The sequence below is a fragment of the Athalia rosae genome, chromosome 5 (genome assembly GCF_917208135.1).
Source record: "Athalia rosae chromosome 5, iyAthRosa1.1, whole genome shotgun sequence".
Lineage (NCBI taxonomy): Eukaryota > Metazoa > Arthropoda > Insecta > Hymenoptera > Athaliidae > Athalia > Athalia rosae.
In genome coordinates this window covers 8,687,023-8,707,351 of record NC_064030.1, presented here as the reverse complement: position 1 = coordinate 8,707,351, position 20,329 = coordinate 8,687,023, and the positions used below count along the sequence as shown (strand labels likewise).

At 39.2% G+C, this 20,329-nt stretch overlaps 3 protein-coding genes and 1 long non-coding RNA gene across 9 annotated transcripts in view; 2 read left to right on the top strand and 2 right to left on the bottom strand.

The window, feature by feature from the left end:
* LOC105690174 (open rectifier potassium channel protein 1) overlaps positions 1-2,166 on the bottom strand; it is a 37,407-nt gene extending 35,241 nt beyond the window's left edge. Inside the window, exon 1 of the mRNA XM_048655644.1 lies at positions 1,931-2,166. The gene's annotated coding sequence lies outside the window, so the exon portion shown is untranslated. The remainder of the gene's footprint in view (positions 1-1,930) is intronic.
* A 316-nt stretch (positions 2,167-2,482) lies between these two features.
* LOC125501038 lies at positions 2,483-6,257 on the top strand. The gene is made up of 2 exons (XR_007278523.1): positions 2,483-3,298; positions 4,972-6,257. It is a non-coding gene; the product is annotated as an uncharacterized LOC125501038 (long non-coding RNA).
* Positions 6,258-6,346: 89 nt separating this feature from the next.
* LOC105690194 (myotubularin-related protein 13) lies at positions 6,347-17,490 on the bottom strand. 3 transcript variants are annotated; one of them, XM_012407804.3, is made up of 25 exons: positions 16,904-17,481; positions 16,126-16,211; positions 15,724-16,011; positions 15,393-15,612; positions 15,028-15,269; positions 14,660-14,965; positions 14,380-14,557; positions 14,056-14,260; positions 12,898-13,755; positions 12,546-12,783; positions 12,239-12,434; positions 11,799-12,108; positions 11,255-11,448; positions 10,743-11,141; positions 10,439-10,655; positions 9,929-10,133; positions 9,643-9,788; positions 8,844-9,510; positions 8,584-8,762; positions 8,122-8,269; positions 7,895-8,040; positions 7,576-7,802; positions 7,275-7,481; positions 7,100-7,182; positions 6,347-7,019 (listed from the first exon to the last, which is right to left on the bottom strand). In XM_012407804.3, the coding sequence occupies exons 1-25, from the start codon at positions 17,001-17,003 to the stop codon at positions 6,927-6,929; spliced, it is 6,138 nt and encodes a 2,045-aa protein (XP_012263227.2). In that variant the 5' UTR covers positions 17,004-17,481; the 3' UTR covers positions 6,347-6,926. The 3 variants fall into 3 exon arrangements, with proteins under 3 accessions (XP_012263227.2, XP_012263226.2, XP_048511600.1); XM_012407803.3 differs by having other exon boundaries at positions 9,929-10,145; positions 16,904-17,480; XM_048655643.1 differs by lacking the exons at positions 6,347-7,019; positions 7,100-7,182; positions 7,275-7,481; positions 7,576-7,802; positions 7,895-8,040 and having other exon boundaries at positions 8,233-8,373; positions 9,929-10,145; positions 16,904-17,490.
* A 37-nt stretch (positions 17,491-17,527) lies between these two features.
* On the top strand, positions 17,528-20,189 carry LOC105690179 (probable dolichyl pyrophosphate Glc1Man9GlcNAc2 alpha-1,3-glucosyltransferase). 4 transcript variants are annotated; one of them, XM_012407763.3, is made up of 8 exons: positions 17,528-17,818; positions 17,998-18,227; positions 18,327-18,599; positions 18,694-18,862; positions 18,938-19,147; positions 19,230-19,469; positions 19,548-19,693; positions 19,771-20,189. In XM_012407763.3, the coding sequence occupies exons 2-8, from the start codon at positions 18,079-18,081 to the stop codon at positions 20,159-20,161; spliced, it is 1,578 nt and encodes a 525-aa protein (XP_012263186.2). In that variant the 5' UTR covers positions 17,528-17,818; positions 17,998-18,078; the 3' UTR covers positions 20,162-20,189. The 4 variants fall into 4 exon arrangements, with proteins under 4 accessions (XP_012263186.2, XP_048511611.1, XP_048511613.1 ...); XM_048655654.1 differs by having other exon boundaries at positions 17,528-17,838; XM_048655656.1 differs by having other exon boundaries at positions 17,528-17,842.
* Positions 20,190-20,329: the final 140 nt, after the last annotated feature.

The following is a 20,329-nucleotide window of genomic DNA, read 5'->3' as shown; positions in this document are numbered from 1 at the left end:
ATTGAATTTAGTAAAACCACGCACAAAATCCTCCCGGCTTGTATACGTACCTATGAGTATACCTATACACATTCATATGTGAGCCGGACTCTTTGGTGTATACACGTACCCAGTTCCATTAGATTAATTTACAAGCCTAATTGTTTACCGAGTCGACATCCAACGAACCAGAGCTTAGCTGCTAAGCGATTCTTCATGCGTTAATCTAGCCCACAGATGCAAATTTTTTAAGTCACTTCATGTGACACGTATCGCCCTCAGCTGTCCGCGCACATAAGACGCGATTTTAAAACATACGATATTCGAATATTTGCGATTAGACGATTCGAATAAAAAACGCCGCGAATTATTATCGTTGGCTTGTGAATATAAAGTCGATGGTATTACAAGGGGAAGAGTTTTCAAATTTCATACGTGCAACGAGCAGTGATCAGATTCGTTAATTTTATTTTTTTTTTTTTTGCAAGGTTTCACGGTGAAAAGGGTCTACGATATTCTCGCGTGAGATACAAACGAATTCGATTTTAACGTAGGGCGAAAATTTGCAAAAATTTTCAAGCTAATATTTGCGCAATTCTTGACGCGAACGACCCATGCGATACACTAATTTTTATTACCTCATGCGTACGGTATTGTTGTGATAGTATACTCCAAACTTTGATTCAATATCAACATCCTCAGACGACACATGTACTCACGTATGATAAAACGATAAGAAAACTATGAATGAGATTCTGAAGGAAGGAAAGTCCACGATCCCCAACGGATTTCCCCTAGCGCAATGTAGCCTGTAGGGGGAAAAAATTTTAACCCCCCGTAGAAACATACATCGTAAGGAACAATTTGAGATTCGTGACACAGCGTGACATAAATGTTGAAAACCCTGTTTTTCACGGTTATTAACGTTTTGATGATGAAATTTTGCGAAACTGAGAAATTTGAAGTGTATTTTTAACTCTTATGAAAAGAGGTAATGACATTCCAATTTTCACCGATCACGTGACTCATCAACCGCCGCAATTATTTATCGACATCGCCTTGTAAAGCACGTAAAATATACCTGTTCGTTGTACATGGGGTGGAACTCCTGTCGTTTTCAATGACAATCAATCGGCAGCGATGAATAATTAAGCATTATTCATCGAACGTACAAAACTAGCCGATTGACTACAGGTAAACTGTTTCCTGAATACACACGGCAATCACGTAAAACGTCGTAATTTCTCAAACTGTTTGGAAGGAAAAAAAAAAAAAAAAGAAAAAATTGAGACAGCGGAATAGAAAAAACTGATATTTTCATGATTTTACCATCAATTGTCACGTGCAGTTTACTTGTTTCTCGGGCTAAATAGAACATATTTAGTTGCTATTATTCTACGCGATTGTCACAATATTTAGCTCGCTGTAAACCCATTTGTTTCACACAGCACGTGCGACCATCATTACAAAAAACTATCGTTTTGTGAATTGAATATAATTAATAACAATAGTTCATATAATTTTACCGCGTTTTGGTCGTTATGACATAATCTATGCGTCTCGTGGGGGAGAAAAACAAAAAAGATCTGTAAATTAATCTAATGAACTCGACGGTACTGTTCCGACGTGTACGTGGAACAAACCGTGTAAAATATATCCATGGCGGTAGTAAAAATGGGGCATATATTTGTCATCATTTTAGTAGTAAATTACGTTGGTCATCCTCATTCATATTTTGAACCGTACTTAAGTTGTGTACCACGACGTTGATGCGAACACATCGTCGATCTTCAATTGTCGACTGCACGCCGCGATTTTGATTATTTCGTACAACGTGAATTTATCACCGAACATGATTCGAATAATTGACGACAAATATTATCCCGATCAAACTCGTTAGCTGGATGGATAGAGTATGAATGACACCAACGTAGCGAATGATTCAACTTACCACTTCCTTTCTGAATTTTATTCGTAGAAAAAAATCTGCATCAATCGGCAGCACTCTCCGGCGAATCACTCTTCCTCGACAATCCCCTCTTTCATCGATAAGTCGGGAATATACTTTTTTCAAAATTTCGTCGCGCGGATTTTTTGAAATACGAAACGACGACAGCGAAAGAAAGTCTTTTACCAAAACAACATCTCACACGAATGCAAACACCGAGAAGAAAAAGACCTGCGCTTGCGGAAGCCAGTGGCAAAAATCGAAAAAACGGCCAAACGATCGTGAAATAGATGCGATAAAAATGAAAACCAGACGGAATAGAAAAAATGAAATTAAAAAAAAAAAAAAAAAACTATCAACAATAACGAATAAATAAATAAATAACAACAACCGCTTAGCGTTTGGTCGCTGCGCCGGAGCGAGTCGTCTCGACTGAAGTTAATGTAGCCGGCAAAAGACCTACGAGTAAGGTCTTTTGATGGTAGGTGGGAGGATCGTGAAGGAACGGAACAATCCTCGTTCTCCCTCCCCAACTCTTTCGATGATTCGTTGATTGCTTTATGCCCAGAGAACTTTTTGGAAGCAATTAATATATGCGTGGTCTATGGGTGTCGCGGCGAGAATATATAATTGTGGTTTAGATCGAAGGCTTTCAAAAATGATGTGCAATAAATACATGCAGGCATGAATGCTCGAACCCCTCTAACTCCGCGAAGACCGTCTCTGATCTACGTTCGTTTCGTTAATTTAGTTCTCGTGCTTTCAAAACATGTATATCCATTACCCTCCAGCTGTAGCAACTGCTCGTTCTTTTCGTCAGCTGGTTTATGGTCCAAGAGGTCGGATAATATTGGCCTGACAATGAGGTGGGTGGCAATCTAAATTCTTGTACTCTTTTAGAGCGATTAATCACATCATCCTATCTTATGAGATGATGGCGAACATTTACGTATACATACATACGTACATTACATTTGAATGCAGGAATATATATATATATATATCCTATCCAAAAGTATCTGTATACGAGAGATACGTGAAACTTCCAGATCAACATCATCTCGCCTTGCACGCTGCAGTAGCCGGTTATAATTTCAAAGCCAAAGGCCAAAGATAGATACAACTAACGCACTCGCGATAAGCTTTGTATACCAAAGTAATTATTGGCGCTGTAATAACACCGAATGAATTTTTTATTATTATTTTCATTATGTTTGCGCACTAATAATTATCTACCAATCACATCCTCCTAAATGTTTGATCAGTGTACCTACGTTCTTCTCTCGAGTACCATTACCTTCTCAATGTTAGTTGAGACAATGACGACCTCATCTTTGAACATTGGGATCGACTAGGAGAAGCTAAATTACGGTATTTATACTCGTAGATCGATCCTCAAATTTCAGTAGGGGGATCATTACGAACATGCGTAATGGCGAATGATCGGCTCTGCACAGCAACGATCATTTATAAACAATCAAAAATCGATCGCCGATCGAATTCCACCTCATCAAGAATTGTTTCGCTCAAAACGTTTTGAGGTGATTCTCACCCTACTAGAGCATAACGTAGCAAACTTACGCTGGGTTCACGTGGACGCGGTGGCGGGGTGACCCATTACCGCTCCGCCGAAAATACTCGAAGACTCGAGAATTGAATTGGTTGCCGCTCTACCGCGTTTCGCGCCACCGCGTCGGTATGAACCCGGCGCAATTGCTGAAGGATTTGATAAAATATTTTCTTTTTCGATAAATATAATGCCGTTGCAATCTAAATCCTCTATATAGGAAAGAATATAAAGAACGCATATGAAGAAACATTTTTGAAGATTAAACGAGCTGATATTGGTGTTCTTAAAAAGAAATCAGGCAGATATATATACATATAAAATGACGTCACGGCCGATTACTTCTTAATTATTTGTATAATATAGTCTCGATAGATGAGAAATTATTTCATTGTATACGCGCATCATAGGACTCGGTAGAGACTCGCGCCAAGTTCATTCAAGAGAAGCTCAAGCGTGTATACGCATATTTACTGCGACGCGGTCAAGAGCGGAGTAGGGATTTGTGTTTTATTAAATCGCTCCCACATTATTGACGTTACAGCGAATTTGAAATCACTCTTTTCATGTGAATCGGAGATGAGCTTTCATTTGAGCCCGATTTCAATTAAATCGTTGGTCGGGGGAGGTGTGATATGTAGATCTCAGCTGTTGTAGAAAAAGCCACTGATCTATAGAAGCTCGTTTTACGTTTACGATTGTTACCAAAGGTAAATAGTTAGTTGTAGACGAAGCTAAGCAGTCGCTAGAGTCCCTAGTAGTGTGGAGAGTAGATCAACTATCTATAGTCTCAAAGTCCGTAGCTTGAACCCATAAGATGCCATAAGGATCTTTAGTTTGCACGTTAGTAAGGAACCAAGTTTACCTTCTGCTCTTATTTATGTTTCATAGATACATATAGAGCCAAATCTCATCTTTCCGAAAATGAATGTCATTAAAATTGAGCTCAAATGACAGCTTCACTCTGATTCATATCGGCCAAAGTCTATCCAAATTTCCCGAAGTGCTAATAATTTAGGAGTTACCTAATAAAACAGTTAGCCCTACCGCGCATTCCATATTATCGAATACTTGTCCAGATACTCGATGCTATCCCGTTCTTTTCAAGTGTGCTTTTGGCGCGAAACTCTGCCAAGTCTCTCGATTTTGGCGATATAAAGATGGAGCGAATTACCCCGACTTCACTGAATGCATGCTATACGTATGTATACGGGGTATCCCATCTAACAATAAGATGATCACCCAAAATATCTCAGTAACTTGTATAGTTGTAAGAAATGATTTGCTTAATTTTTGAAAGGCTAGTACCGTGGTTGAATAAGTTGTCTTTTCAAGATAGCGACTTGTACGTTATCGAAGTCATCAATGTGACTGATTTTTTATACAGAAACATGTATTTTGGCCACCTCGACTTTGCAGCTGACGTTATTACGAATCCAATGACCTCTGATATCATGCCTTTCTGATGACTGAATAGGCGATGACAGACGTTGAACGATTCCAAAGATACCCCGCTCGATGAAGGCGATGACGTCAACCGTGACTTATCGTTGAATCCGAAGAGTCTGGGGTGCAGGCATTCTTTGGCCTGTTCGATGGCCGGACCTAACGCCACATGTTAATTTTTTTCTCAGGGTGCTACAAAGAGTTTTGTAAATCTGCTATTCCCACCGTGCGAGAACGGAATACGAGACAGTGCGCCACTTGCATATTCACTTGCTTCTACGCGAGTGAAAAGGTACCTTCGGGATCAGATACAAAATGGCGAACCATATATCCTTCTTACATCTTGGGACAACTATACATATACGTGTCCCAGCATTTACACCGCAGTATATCTAGTCGCCTGCTGTCAGGCGCCATGCTTACGCTATATTCGTAAAGTCGAACCAAACTAAGGGCGGTATTCATAATCCGGACTTAAGACCGTGGTCAAATAATAATCTTTGTCAAGTGGAGCTTGACCTGCTCTTAAGCAAATCAAAGCAAATGCCATAATTGATACACCCTAGCGCCATCTGAAAACCCCAAGTAAGACCGTTTTATTCGAACACCACCCCAGGTAACCACCCCGATACACCCTAGCGCCATCTAAGAACCCCAAGTAAGACCGTCTTATGTGATCACGGTCTTAAGACCGGACTATGAATACCGCCCTAAGTCCAATCTCCAGTAAAATGAGCTTGGTCCGTGAATGAACCTGGCGCTATAGGAACGGTGGCCCCTGACGACAGACGAGCAGACATACTGCGGTATAAACGCTGGGACACAGGGTATGCAGACCGGATCCGTTCATTGTAGCGGCCCAGAGAAATTTCTGATAAAGGCAACTCACGGCCCGAGTACACTGTTCCCTCATTTATTTCATGTTCTTTGGACACCAATTCCGAATTATCGTAGGCTTGACCGTCTTTTCGTTCCAAGTGTACTTTTATCAGGAGTTGCTCAGATCAGTCTTATGAATAATGAGGCATTCATGAGGCTTATAATAAATGAAATGTGTCCATTATTTTTATAATATTATTATTATTTCACATCATATGAGAAGTATGATATAGGTATGTAAACTTTAGTTCACGTGGCACAGATAATTCTGATCTGAAGATACTATAACTGAATTGATCCAACGGACTTTGGTTACTATTTATCCCTGAGCCTAGACCTTTTTTCCCTTTTCATCTATTATAGATACGTTTCACCGCTGCACTTTGTCCATATCTTTTATTATTGTTATCTGTTATAGCTTAAACACGTCACATTAATTACATTATAAGCATTTCACTGTGATTGGGATGAGACCGGCTTTGGCTGTCGCCTCGTCGCTGTATCCTCGGTAGGTTTCTTACTTTATGTTCATCTTTTTTCATATTTATCTAGAGAAGATAAACGACGATAAAATTTCAACCCAAAAACAAGACATATTCTTATTAGGAAATATATCAAGAGGTACACCTAAAGGTATCTATGTATAATATTTATATCCTATGTCCTAATTATTTCAAATATATCTATCCATAATGATATATAAATTTCAAAATTTACTTGTTGAAAGTTACGTATAAAGTAAAAGAAAAATTTGAGGAAAACTTAACAGTTATAAATTTTTAATGATCATTCATCTTCCAGCTAGGCTTCATGAGTTTTAAAGTAATTAGAATTAAATTCAACATAATAATATACAATATTACATTTGCTATCGCTCCTAACAATTGGGCTATTTCGAATATATCCGCCTGCTCTGTGGCTTGACGATCGTTTCTTCCATTGGTTGATTTTGGCTCGTTGAATATTCCAAAGTAAAAATACCGTAGCCACATAACACATACACGATTACGCTTGACTATACAGAGGTATGTAACAAAATTAAAATTGCAATTATTCTATCAGTCACTTGCACAATTTAAATTATACAACTATAACTTATTAAAGACACTACTGCAAGCATGCCTGGACCTTCTCGATCCATTCCTGTGCCGTAGATGCGTCTCCAGCGCAAAAATTATAAGTTCGTCTATTGGTACGCAGCTGAAATTACACATTTTTCGTTGAATATCGGAGAAAAAGCCACTCGAAATTATCGTCTCATGCAACTAAAATTTACTCACATCGAAGAATGATTTATCGTCCGTTTTCTTCGGTGGACCTGGAGTCGGCGCCGCTGGTGTAACGGACACAACCTCTGCTAGATCTGTAGAAAAGTATCATATGTTCTGATTTGAAAATTTGCCAAATAACCAAGTTTTTACATCGATAAATTTCTGTTAGTGGCGCCGAACTTACCGATATATCCCTTACAGTGAGAATCTTCCATCGCATCGTAATACCTCAGCTGATGTTTTATTGAATCTAAGACGAACCAACGTTGTTTCCATCCCTTTAATACGACCCCACGTTTATAGAGATAGCCTTCGTGAGTTCGATTCTCTGCCACGTTGCTTGAGAATTGTTCGTAGTATTGCTGAGAGGATGTTTGTATCGTTGCAACGCCTATGGGAAGGAATACATTTTTTTACTTTTAGTTTTTCGCGACGTATTTCCTTCTCTATGAAGAATTATTATAAAAACCATCTGTGAAACGCACTGGAATTAACACTGCCGTTATCTCCACCACTCCTCGTGAGCGTATGAGATTGCAAGTTGTCGGCAACTGCCTTATATTTGGTGCAGTTCTTCGGAACAGAATCGGCACACTTCTCGTGACATACGTGACCACAATCGACGCACCTTAGTCCCGCCTTGAGTGGACCCCACAAAACACCAGTGCATGCGTCGCAGTGGGTACGCATGGCAGAATCTATTTTTTCGAACCTACAAAACGGTGAAAACGAAAGCTGTGAGCATCCGATTAGAACGCGATGGACGAGCGTGTCAATTTTGATCAAAAGAAATATTCTTTTCACCTATGCGGGTGGCCATAAATGGAACCTTCATTCCCAGTTGGATTTCCTCCGGCCATTTTACCTCTCAAGAGAAGCTCTAGTGTCGATCTCTTATGGATCAAACGACCGTGATATCTCACTAAGGCTGTACTGAAGGATGCATGACGCTGAAATGTATAAGTTGGGCTCAAAAATTGTTGAGAAAGATGCTGAGAATTATTAAATTTCCGCTCCAATACAACACTTACGGTGAGAGAATCCGTGTTTGGTAACTCTAGTTTATCCCACAGCACTTTCCACTTTTGTGGTAAGTGTCCGAGCTCTGTCTCCAATTTGTGGATTTCCTCTAACAAATGTGAGAACTGATCCGGTACCATTGTACTCAATCCATCATATCTAGAGTAGAATTTCTGATGTTAATAATGAAAAACAACAGAGTTCTGCTGAACGAATATCGAGTTATCATGCAATACTTTGATTATCATGCAGCCTTAAGATTTCTGGAAAAAAATCGTAACATGTATTTTCTTAATCCTCAAGTTCACTACCTAGATCTACGGTAACGAACTCAATTTCTTTTTACTGTATTTATTCTCTTATTCATCCCTACGTACATGAATATTCGTCTATCTATTTATTCTTAGCATTGCTTCACGTAGTCGACGTTCAGCATTAACGCTAATACTTTGGAACATTATCCGAATACTCACCCAAGGGTGACGACTTTCCGGTTGCTTTTGACAATACCATCGGCAGCCTCAGCCTCTTCTTCCTGCTCAGAATCTTGCTGCAAAACTTCTAAATCATAACCAGGACCATGCGCCAATTCTTCATCTAAATAATACTGCCATATTTCCAAACTTGGTAAATGGGATGCGGGTCGAAGAACCTGAATATGAAACAGATCATGATTAGCGGCATGCATATCGGATAGTGATGAAACTATACAAGAATAATAAGTTCAACCCACCGGATGTTCTGTGTTCGGAGTATACATGAAGTTATAAAACAGTGGTGATCTGGTATGCTGTTTTTCGATGTAATCGAATATGCTTTGGCCGAGATTGGTCCCAATGTTTGTACCCGCCAGCCTTCCTCCTGGATATACAGTTTCGTCATCGCTTCCTGTATCGACTCCTTTGTGATGACTAGTCAATGAACCTCTCTTGTCTTCGACGGCAGTAATACCGCATTCTACTCTATCAAACTCACAATCCAACAGAAATGTTCGGAAACGACAAGATACCGAGTGATAAGCGAGGAATCTAAGGTAGTAGTCGTTGAATTCAAATGCCAGGGGAAATTGTTTCTGTATCTGATGTACAATATCCAAAAACTGTAGAAAAGTGGGTGTAAAATTCGTTGTTTGTGAGTTCACAGCTAGGTTACTTCGATGTCCAAATCTGTGGCCAAAACCTAGCCATTCTTTTTCTATCAGAATCCTGAAGCCGTCGATCGTCCTGTAATGGGGATCCAAACACACTTGGGCTACGGAACAAACGGTAGCTGTTGTATCCCAGCCATCTTCCAAACAAAGAGTCACCGACGAGCCCTGCACATCCATCAGATCTATAACAGCACCTGCTAATTGCATTGTGCTTTGTAATTGCTGTAACCATTCAGAGCTCTCTATTAACCTGTAAACAAAAACAAGTATTAGATAGATGAAATGTCAGTTATAATTTAGCATTAGGTCTACCGAGTACGCAGAAAATTGAAATTTACACACAAGGACAAATGTTCGCAGTTTATCAAAAGTTGGAACTCACTTGAAAAAGCTTTGTTCAGGTTCTGGATTCAGTGAACTGGGAACACAAGCTCTCATCAATTTCTTAAAAGCAGCTTTAGTATGTCTAACATCATGATATTCCACAGGTATGAAGTCTGTTTTTGGTGCAGATTCTGCTTTGACACCCTGTAGAAAACAGAAGGCATTTGATTATACATAGACTATTCATGTTGTAAAAATGTATTTGCAACTATTACTATTACAGCAGAAACTCGGTTATCAATATTAATTGGGACTGGACCTGTTTGAACCAGCTAAGATGTTACCTTCATGTGGGCTTTCTCCCCAAGAATATAAAGCGCTGCACGTTGAAATGTATGTACACATTCAGTTCCGCTGTCAGAGTCTGCCGAATGCCTGACGGTACCTCGTTGATTGACCGTCGTCAGAGAGGCTTGAGAACTATTATGCCTCTTGTCTTTAAGGGAACCCCAACGTCCGAAGTTTTTAGGCCCCTTGCCACCCGACGATCTTGGGAACATTCTAAGTTAGAGAGCGCAGAATCAGGCAAGCAATACCATCTAATCGGACAATGAGAATGAATACAAAGCACATGCTCGATTTGCGATACGACATTCAATTGAATGAAAACATCGAGTAAAATAATACCTCTGTATCTCATGCCAGAGATTCTACAAAATCTTATCCAAAAACGGAAATTAATGACAGGTATATTTACGAAAATAACTAGCAACATAGAAAACACAAAGGTCTTCTAACTAACGTAACGATGCAACAATTATTTCAGTTCAAATTGAGTTACAAGATATGCATACCCAAGGGTACCAATTGCTTTGTTGAATGGATTTCTTCTGGATTGTTCAGGAGTTGCGTTTCGGTCTTCAGCTGCTAAAAACAGGGAATCTATGCTGAGAGAGCTATCCGACATTCCCCAAGCAGATCCTTGTCGTAATACCGAAGCTGGAGTTGCTGCTACTAAAGCCATCATATACTTCTCTAGTTCTAACGATGAGGTACTCTCTGAAGAAGTAGCTGAAATAGAATACAATTTATATTGTAAATTCGGTTCATACTCAGTGCATGTCTGCTAAACTCTGATTATAAGAATAGGGTAAATACCTTTGAGATTTCCAGTGGAAGAAGGATGAGCCTTTAACATTCCCATAACTCCCTTACCATGATAGCCAGCACCCCTCATCAATAGCGCTTTAGTTCTAGGATGGCGCCAAGTGATAGCTGGTATTCTGCTATGCCTGTACAATCGGCAAAATCTTCTGATACTCTCGTCGGTCACACTATTAGGAACTATTAACAGGGCTGGGTAGCTTCTGCACATCATGTATGCGCAATTTACAGAGGATAAACGAAACGGCTCGTTTCGTCGATTATTTTGAGGACTACTTGGATATAATCCGAGCCGATACCAATCTCTCACATAGCTTCGCTCCGAGAGGCGCTCTAATGTTTTGGCATCTGTCGGAGGTTGGGGCATGATTCCGGGAATTTCAAATTCGTCAACTGTACAGGTAAAGTAAAAGTTAGTATCAAATATTCAGATAGAATAATGCGTTATGACAGAATACAGAAAAGTTTCTGATTATTTTCTATACGTCGGACTCTGTATTACTTACTACTCAGATCATCGTCGTGGCTCAGGTCATTGCTATCTGTGACAGGCAGGCTCATTCTACCAGGTGAGGTCATGTATTTGTTGTTACTTGTGAAATTCATGTTTGGTAAAACATATTTCTGCCTCTTGGATGATTGTTTGGGCTTGAATCCTGCCTTTCGGGCAGTTTTCAAAAGAGTTTTCTTCGCAAAACCCCTGTTGCGCAAAAAAAATTAAAAAAAACATGAAAAATTTTGTAAACAGCAAAATAAAAGGATTAATATTCTCCAAGCATGCATGAAAAACTTGAATTTTTGAACACGATTGAAGAAAAAAACCTCAGCGCGGAAAAAGACTAGCACCAAGCAAACCAAATCGCAACCAGGAGAGAGCGCCTTTTTTGTATTTCGTACATATGTTTAGTAAATGTCATAAGCGCCTAGGGAAAGAAATGTGTCCTACTTCAGATACAGAACTCGTCCTCCAATCGGAAAACATCGGTGCTTGACAAAAACATTTCTTCTTTCCTTAAGTGCATAACATACTATTCTCAAAACAATACATACTTTAGAGTGGCATTCTTCTCCTTTCCCTTATGATGTGTAGTCTGCGTAACCATGACTTGACCATTAAAAGCAAAGTGATGGAAGATATGTGGGGGGTAGCGCTCTTTGTGCACCAGTTTTTTGAACGTCTCAATATTTTCAGGTGTCACTTCTTCGTCGAAAGCTAACTTTATCAGTTGAAAGGTACACGACCGTAACTGTAAGCCTTCCTGGAGACATTGATCCAAATGGGCCAAGTGCGGAGCTGTGACTTTCTTCTCTTTTGTCAGAGAGGTTACTGGAAAAGCTCTTACTACTAACTGCTCGCAAGCTGAAAATGTTATCATGGAAATCATTTTCGTGAAAACAATGACAAATTAAACTAGATACACGAACGTTCTCTTCACTCGATTGGATTAGGTATCCACCAACGATACCTTTTATATGAAAAATAAACTTACCAAATGGATCGCAGGGTATCCCTTTGAATACTATCCGATAATTTGTCAAAAAAATAGCTCCTTCTGCAGGCAGAAGAGGTGGTACTTTCGGTAAACCTGCAGATCCCTCCTCTCTACCATCAGGCAACAGATATGCTCGTAGTCCATCCATTATCACTTCCTCGCCAGGTAACATGTTAGGTGTCAAGATTTTGGGCTAACAGAAACGAAAAGTAACATATATGATGAATGCAAATTCAAGATAAAACACGTAAATAATTATTTCAGTTCAATGACGATTTAGCAGATATCTTCCTTGGTGCGTCACCTTTTGAATAGGAGGTAATCGTTTGCTTTCACGATGCACAGCCTCAAGAGTTTCTATGTGCATGTGGACCACACCAGGTACCATTTGATGAAGACATCTCACATGTTCTGTGCTCACGCCACCCTCTGTGCAAACTCTGTCTACGAATCGAGAAACCATACGTATTACTGCAACCCCAGTTTCCCCAGGATCGGTTTCTTCAAAACCTGATTCAGCATCGCCGCTGTCACTAGCTACACTGTTGAGTAGATATAAAAAGTATGACTTAAGTTTCTCAAGTGGTCAAAGCGGGATTTCACTGGTTGGGATGTATACTGTACTTGTTTTATAAAGATTTCTGTCAAATGCATACCTATTAGTAATGCTGTTGCTTGCTCGTTCATCGTCGCATACATTGTCTTGCCTGTGAGCTTTTGCTCCAATGTCTAGTGGTACCAGAAGATACACCATCCTGTTGGCATAGTGTATAGCTTGGCTATACATTGTACTCTCTTCACTAATTACTAATTCTCGTTGTTTCGCAGCATCTATAGCCGGCCAAATCCTCATTTGTTCCGCAGCTATTTCTAATGCAGAAGGTTCTTGGGCTCGATACATCGAAGACCTATCTTTAAACGGAAACTCTTTTGTGTCTCGAGGGCTGATAGGACTGAGTATGTTGTCATTGAATGACCGTGGCGGAGTGTTTTCACCGGGTAAATAAAGCCGTTTGATATCCTTCTGAACGTCAAGATAAAATGCAGATTCCCAGAACTGTTGGTTTTGCCAGACTGCATGTTCTTGGATACAAGTATACGCGAATTGTATAACACCTGTGCACAATTTTCTGCAGAATGCTGTCGCCAGCGGGAGTAAAGCTGCCGCTACACCATGTTCATCCATTGAAGAATCATCTTGTAGAGCGCAATTCATTAACCGTACTACAAGATCAAATTGTTGATGTTCGAGCATAGCTTTATTCCCAACAACATGCTGAGCAAGCTCCATGCAGAGCGCTAGTCGAGCTGCCTTGCTTTTTAAAGCTCTCAATACCGCAGGAAATGTTTTTCTCGCATCTGATATTTTGTTCTCAAATATACAGTTTATACAATTCCGCAAGACCTCTAACCGCCGTGCAGAATTACTTACTAAATGTCTACTGTCATGGATTATGGAGATATGGGGCCCCATAGGAACTATACGTGGCTGAGTAGGCCTCAAGGAAGACAATCTGGATTGGAAAAAAAATAACATTAATGAATCACATCGTTGATTCTAGTGATATCGTGTTACGTCATAACCAAATCACAATATTCAACACGTTTGCTGCCAAACCTGATATGTGTTTATATAGATGTGCCAACATTTTATTTTCACTTCATGTTTTGAGAAATAACTGATCCATTTCATCGCGCGGAGAGTATTACTGAATCCCTTCCTCTATTTCAAACACCTGAACATTACACTGGTCTTTTTGTAGATGGCAGCGAACGTATTATAAAGTACTTATTACACAAATTCAAGCACGTACCTCATTTTGAGATTGTTTTTAGCCAGCCCTTCATCGATTATTGCCTCCACTTGCTCGCAATTAATGAGTGGTAATGGTGGTTGGTGGATTCTGGCGAATGCTCCTTCAGGGGGTTTGAGAATTTTCTGAACGTAAGGTTGGGGGTTCGGATTCTCATTTGTGTAAAGTTGTTGCGCTAATTCTTGGATGTGTGTCAATAGCAAACCTGGTACGGATGACGTAACATTGAATGTGAGGAATCAAATAATTACGGGAGTTTGCGAACAAATTCGATTGAAATCTTTGAGCCAATGAGTCAAATGAGTACGATATCATAAGACTTACGATGATCTTGCGCTTCTTGTTTAAGATGATCACTTAGATTACTATGTAACTCATCCCATACGTCGCAAGGCCGCCACGGGGGTCCTCGTTCCACGATGAAAGAAGTAAAGAACATGCAGTCGAGTACCTTTGTTGTAAAATCACAATCCGTCAGATTTCGTTCACCCAAAAACGCAGCCTAAACAGAAAAAATCGCGATATATTATCCAGAACTCAAAAATATCCGAACCAACTAATTGTCAAATGACAAGATTTTTTTTGATGGAATCAATAATTTCACCTTGTGGAAAGTTATGACTGGCTTTGGATGTATGCGTATCAATGTAAGACAACTCCGATAACCTTGCAGCAACTGAGCAAATGTGCGCATAAACACGGCTCGAAGTTCTTTGTCCAACATGGGAGGATGTGGAGCTCTAGTTGCTAAAGGTGGAAAAGCGTAATCAGCACAACTTAGTTCTGGTTGTAGAACTAGCGACAATGCATCCTGGGTTTGTGACAACAGAGGTTCTGGCAATAACGACAAGGACACTCCATCAGGTACCGTTATAGAGCCTCCGTCAAGATCAGCCACTATGACATCCATCTGAAAAGCATGTTATTCAAAATTTCCTGTTTTTAGAGCAAATAAATACGTGTATTTCTTACCAATTCAGCAACTTCGTATTTAAGCGAACTGTGAACCCCCATAATAAAGGGAGTGGGTGTACTCAAAACTTCTACCAAGGCAGCAGGAAGCAGTGGAATGTAAACGTGCGTATATCGAAATGGGTACATTAGCGCAGTAAGAGCTCGGCAACCTTCCGTTAGACGGGAGTAGCTTGCGGAGTGGAATAAAATTTTATGTTCTGTCATTACCCCACAGAAGAGCACAAGTACATTGCGTATACCTAAAAGTTAACAGGATTTTGATTTCATGAATCTGATGTGAAAAATTTCTACACCACACATTACAACACGAAAAAATGTGAAATCTGATTCTTCTTCTTTGGGAGATTGGAAGGAAAATTTACCGAGCTGTTGAAATAATAGGTTGACACTTGTGTGAGTGATAGGAAGTGAAGGGCTAATCGGTGGTTGAAGCGCTTGACGGTCTCCAGCTCCAATACTGAAGCGTACCTGCGGCCCACCCGCCGGGGGTACTTGTATACATCCCAGAATATTTCCGACTAAAGTTTCGAGAGGTATACCGAGATTTTCCACATACACGGTATAGATGATTCCAAGACAGTTCTGTGGGGATTAGGTTCTATCATAGATAAGATGTCGGACTTATTTAATGAGCTATGGCATTGAGTGAAGGTTCATATAGTGAATAATTTGTTCTTTTAACTGGTAACATACTCTGAATGTTTCAATGTAATCGAGCCTGGAAACCAGCACCAGGCATTTTGGAGCATACATAATGCTATGATGAGTAATTGCAGGTATACTTCTGACCAAAGTACGACTATCTGCATCAACTGGGTCTTCTTCTTCGTCAACTGGCTTACTGGGTGTTATCGAGACTGTTTCATTGAAGCACATGCATGCGCAATAATGACGGTTTGCGTCGATGTCTGTTAGAATGGACACAAAGAACCGAGGTTCTTGTCTGTCGGTTGACAGAGCCCATCCTTGTGGTTGACAAAACTGTAATTATAATAAATGAACATAACAATGACAGTACCTCATAAACACTATCATCAAGATCTTGCATAAAGGATAAAGAAACAAGTCATTTATGAATCAACGCAAATATCTTACCCATTCTATCCCTTCTATAAATGGTGTATCCGGCCAGTCTTTTTTGGGAAATCTCTGCAGAATCATCCCATTGCTTATCCCACTCCCTGTTAAAATGTTGTTGAATCATAAATATTGCAAGCATTATCGTGAGCAATAATCTTACAATAATTGCACACAAAAACAAATGTGTAAGAACTGGATTTGTTGTGTTAAAACTTGATGCACTTTTTTCTTCGTCAAGTGTCTTAAGAACTGTTATGTTTCGTGCCTCATAAGCCACATTTTCTTATACCAAGGCTACATTCTTTTTATAGCTGTAAGTGGGAAACTGATTGCAAACATGTGTTTGTACCAAGAGAATTTTAAAGGCACTGTTCTAATGTTTGCATTTCAATCCATTTTAGTCATCCAACATAAATCCAGGCTCATTATTTGTTACAACTAAACTGTTAAAATTACTTCCCTGTATGTGATGCATAATGTTATTCCAGAATACCCAGGACTCATCAACTAATCTAGTTCAAATACTCGTAGCCCAACTACAGGTATCTTCTTACTTATCCCAAGACATTTAATTCGAGTAAAATAGAATCTGAACAAAAGCAATCATCTACTAGTTCTAAACTTCCTGTACACATAGTCTGTGCAGAACACCGATATAGTCAACTGGTGTGAAAATTTGGGGAAGTCTTTGATGATGATAAGAACATTGGTTAACCCAATTGGACTTTGCAGTGTACGGCAGATTTTTGAAGAGTTGATCGACAGAGGTTCAAATTGTGAAATGTAAACTTACTTTCTTTCTCGTGATCATAACCGACAACTACAAAGTAGTCGGCCAAACGAGACATTTCGGTGAACTCGTGGCGTGGAGTGGGAGAAGTGGAGCCCAACATCCCGCATAGATTTATTTACTAGACATTGTTGAAATGATCTGTACACACACCATCAGCAACCACTGTCCACTTTGGTGGACCACTAAACCACTTGCTATTCTAGCACATTATCTTAAAAAAACTTCTGACGTGTTCTTCGAGCTGAGATCAGTTCGGCGATATTAACTACGTTTGCAATCAAATAGTCTGAGATATATGAAATGTGACTATAGATATGTGTTCAATGAAAGGAATAATTATCTTAAATTGTTCAAACTCGAATGACGGTTGAGTGATACTAGATCAAGTGTCAAAACTGAAGAGTGAAAATGAAACACCGTTTAACTTAGTCGACAATAGTTGTCGCAGGGGACTAGTTATTGTACATAGCATAATATGCTCGGTTTGTTCTCAGTATTTCATAAATCACAATTTGATGCCACACCCTGAAGCTTTAATCCATAACCTTCCAAACTAAAGCGCTACATTAGATTTTAAGTCAAACTCCTTCAAACGCCAACTACACCATCAATAACGTGTTCACAAGACGGTGTATTACTGGGAATAAATGAATGTCAAAAAAAAGATCGATCATCGACTTAATCAAGACTGTTGAGCCATGGTTGAGAGTAGATAGGTAGATACATGGTGGTAAAGTATACCACTGAGGTAGGGAGATGGCAGCTCCGTATACTGTATTACAAAGGGTCTCTATAAAAAATAGTTAATCCAATTGGGGTAGATGAGGGGCTAAGTATGTGTAGGTGAATTTTTGCTATCGCAGGGGTTGTTTTGTTGAGAGATGTCACCACTTCTTTTTATACAGAATCAAAGAGGTACAGAATCTTATGTCAACGTACGTACGTACAGATTTGAAATCAGTGATACAGAAAATGTGTCAGTGACACCACAATATAAGGGTGACACAGGTGACACTAACTGTGGATCAGTTACTGATCATATATATCAGTTAGATCAGTGCTTTCATTAACTCTTTAAATCATTTTCCTTACAGTGCATAACTTGGAATTCCAAATTTGAATTCCCATTATTATGAGAGCTGAGAACACCAGTTTGCTATTCCTAGTGTGTTGAAATGTCGAGTAACTCAGCAAATGGGTTCACCAAAAATATTGGGCTGTCAAATAAGAACCTGGAAGATAAACCATCTGGTAGATCAAATCAGCTCTTTTGGATGGTCTGTATTTTGACGACATGTGTCAAAGTTCTGCTATTTCCCACATAGTAAGTCATCGCACTATATTTTTTTCTGTAACAAATGAATTTACTTTAAGGATATTTTTCATTGTGTCACATATTTTTTATACATGGATATCATTACAGCCATTCAACCGACTTCGAAGTGCATCGTAATTGGCTTGCAATAACTCATAGCTTACCACTTGATCAATGGTATATAAATGCCAAGTCGCAATGGACTCTCGATTATCCACCTTTTTTTGCTTGGTTCGAATATTTCCTCAGCTACTTTGCTCAATTCGTTGATCCCAAGATGCTAGATGTAAATAATTTAGAACATATTTCTTTTGGGACAAAGATATTTCAACGAACAACAGTTATATTTGCTGATTCAATATATGCGTATGGCATAAAAGAGTAAGCAGAGACCTATAATTTTCATTTTTATTTGCATTCAGTATAATGGATCTCATTGAATTTGTAGTTGAGTAATATAATTCTAATGATTCAGAATCAGTCAAACATTCCACTGGTCAGAGCAAGGATATGCAACTTTGATACTTTTGGCTTTGTGCAATGTTGGATTATTAATTGTTGATCATATTCATTTTCAATACAATGGATTTTTGCTGGGTGTTCTGATGGTCTCCATATCCCGAGTAACTAGGATTTCAGAAGAGGTTTATTATGATTCACCTTGTTGTGATCACATAGTTTTTAGAGAAGTTGGAAATAATAACTTTATCATGTTTCAGAGCCAGCTTCTTCAAGGAGCATTCTGGTTTGCTGTTTTGTTAAATCTAAAACACTTATACATCTATGTAGCCCCTGCATTTATTGTCTGGTTGTTGCGATGGTATTGCTTCAAAGATAGAAGACCTGTTATGCGGATTTTTAAACTCGGAAGTATTGTCCTAATCACTGTTGCATTCTCGTTTGGACCATTCGTAAAACAATTGCCTCAGGTAATTATTATCTGTGGTGCATTCAACAATACATAGTCATAAATTTAAGCAAAACAAACTTTTGCACTTTAATTCAATTCAGGTGATGACGAGACTCTTTCCATTCAAACGAGGATTGGTCCATGCATATTGGGCAGCTAATGCATGGGCCTTATATACAGGATTTGACAAAGTACTGCTAGTGATATGGAAGCGACTTGATTGGCTAACTGCTTCTGGTTCAGCATCAATGACTGGTGGATTAGTCCAAGAATATTCTTATGCAGTTTTGCCTACTCCTACTCCTCTTGCAACTCTTGTGATCACGTTTATTTCGATGCTCGTGAGTAACAATTATAGTGAATTATTATAATTATTCCTACTGAACTATGAAATCTGTACAAAATTATTTTCTTTCCAGCCTGCACTATGGAACTTATTTACTAAAAAGACCGCCACATCACCACAACATTTTACAAGATGTGTTGTTCTCTGTGCGTTAACATCTTTCATGTTTGGCTGGCATGTTCATGAAAAAGCTATACTGACAGCAATAATACCGCTCTGGTATGCCTCCTTAGATACTCACTCTGAATATTCCAATAATATATTCAGTAGTTCAAAAAAATATTTTACTGTTTCAGTGCACTGGCTACAATTGATGCACTAAGTGCAAAGATTTTTATCATTTTAAGCGCAGCTGGTCACACAGCATTGCTTCCGCTGCTCCATCAAATCAATTTGGCTCCATTGCGAATACTGCTCCTTTTAGTCTACACTCTTCTAAGCATAGCCACTCTGAGCAGTTTGCATAAGAAACCGATATTGAAGAAGTACGAGTTATTTTACATTACCGTACTTCCGTTGTTACCAATCTATGAAACTGGCCTACATAAACTAGTGTTCTCTGAAAGCCTACCATTCCTACCACTCGCTCTCACATCATTGTACTGCGCTATTGGGGTCACTTATTGCTGGCTATATTATTATATTATGTTGTTTAAAGATACCAAACGTACTTTTGTATCGAACTGAATGAACTTGGGATTATTATCATAGATAATTTCGCTTGCTGAATTTTATCCCACCATCTCAGTTAATTAGCGATCCAGGAATCTCTTAGAAGAAGAAAATTATCAGATCAGTCTGCGTTCGTCGATCAACATTCGAACCTGTCGCATGAACAATTCGAAGAAGACTTTA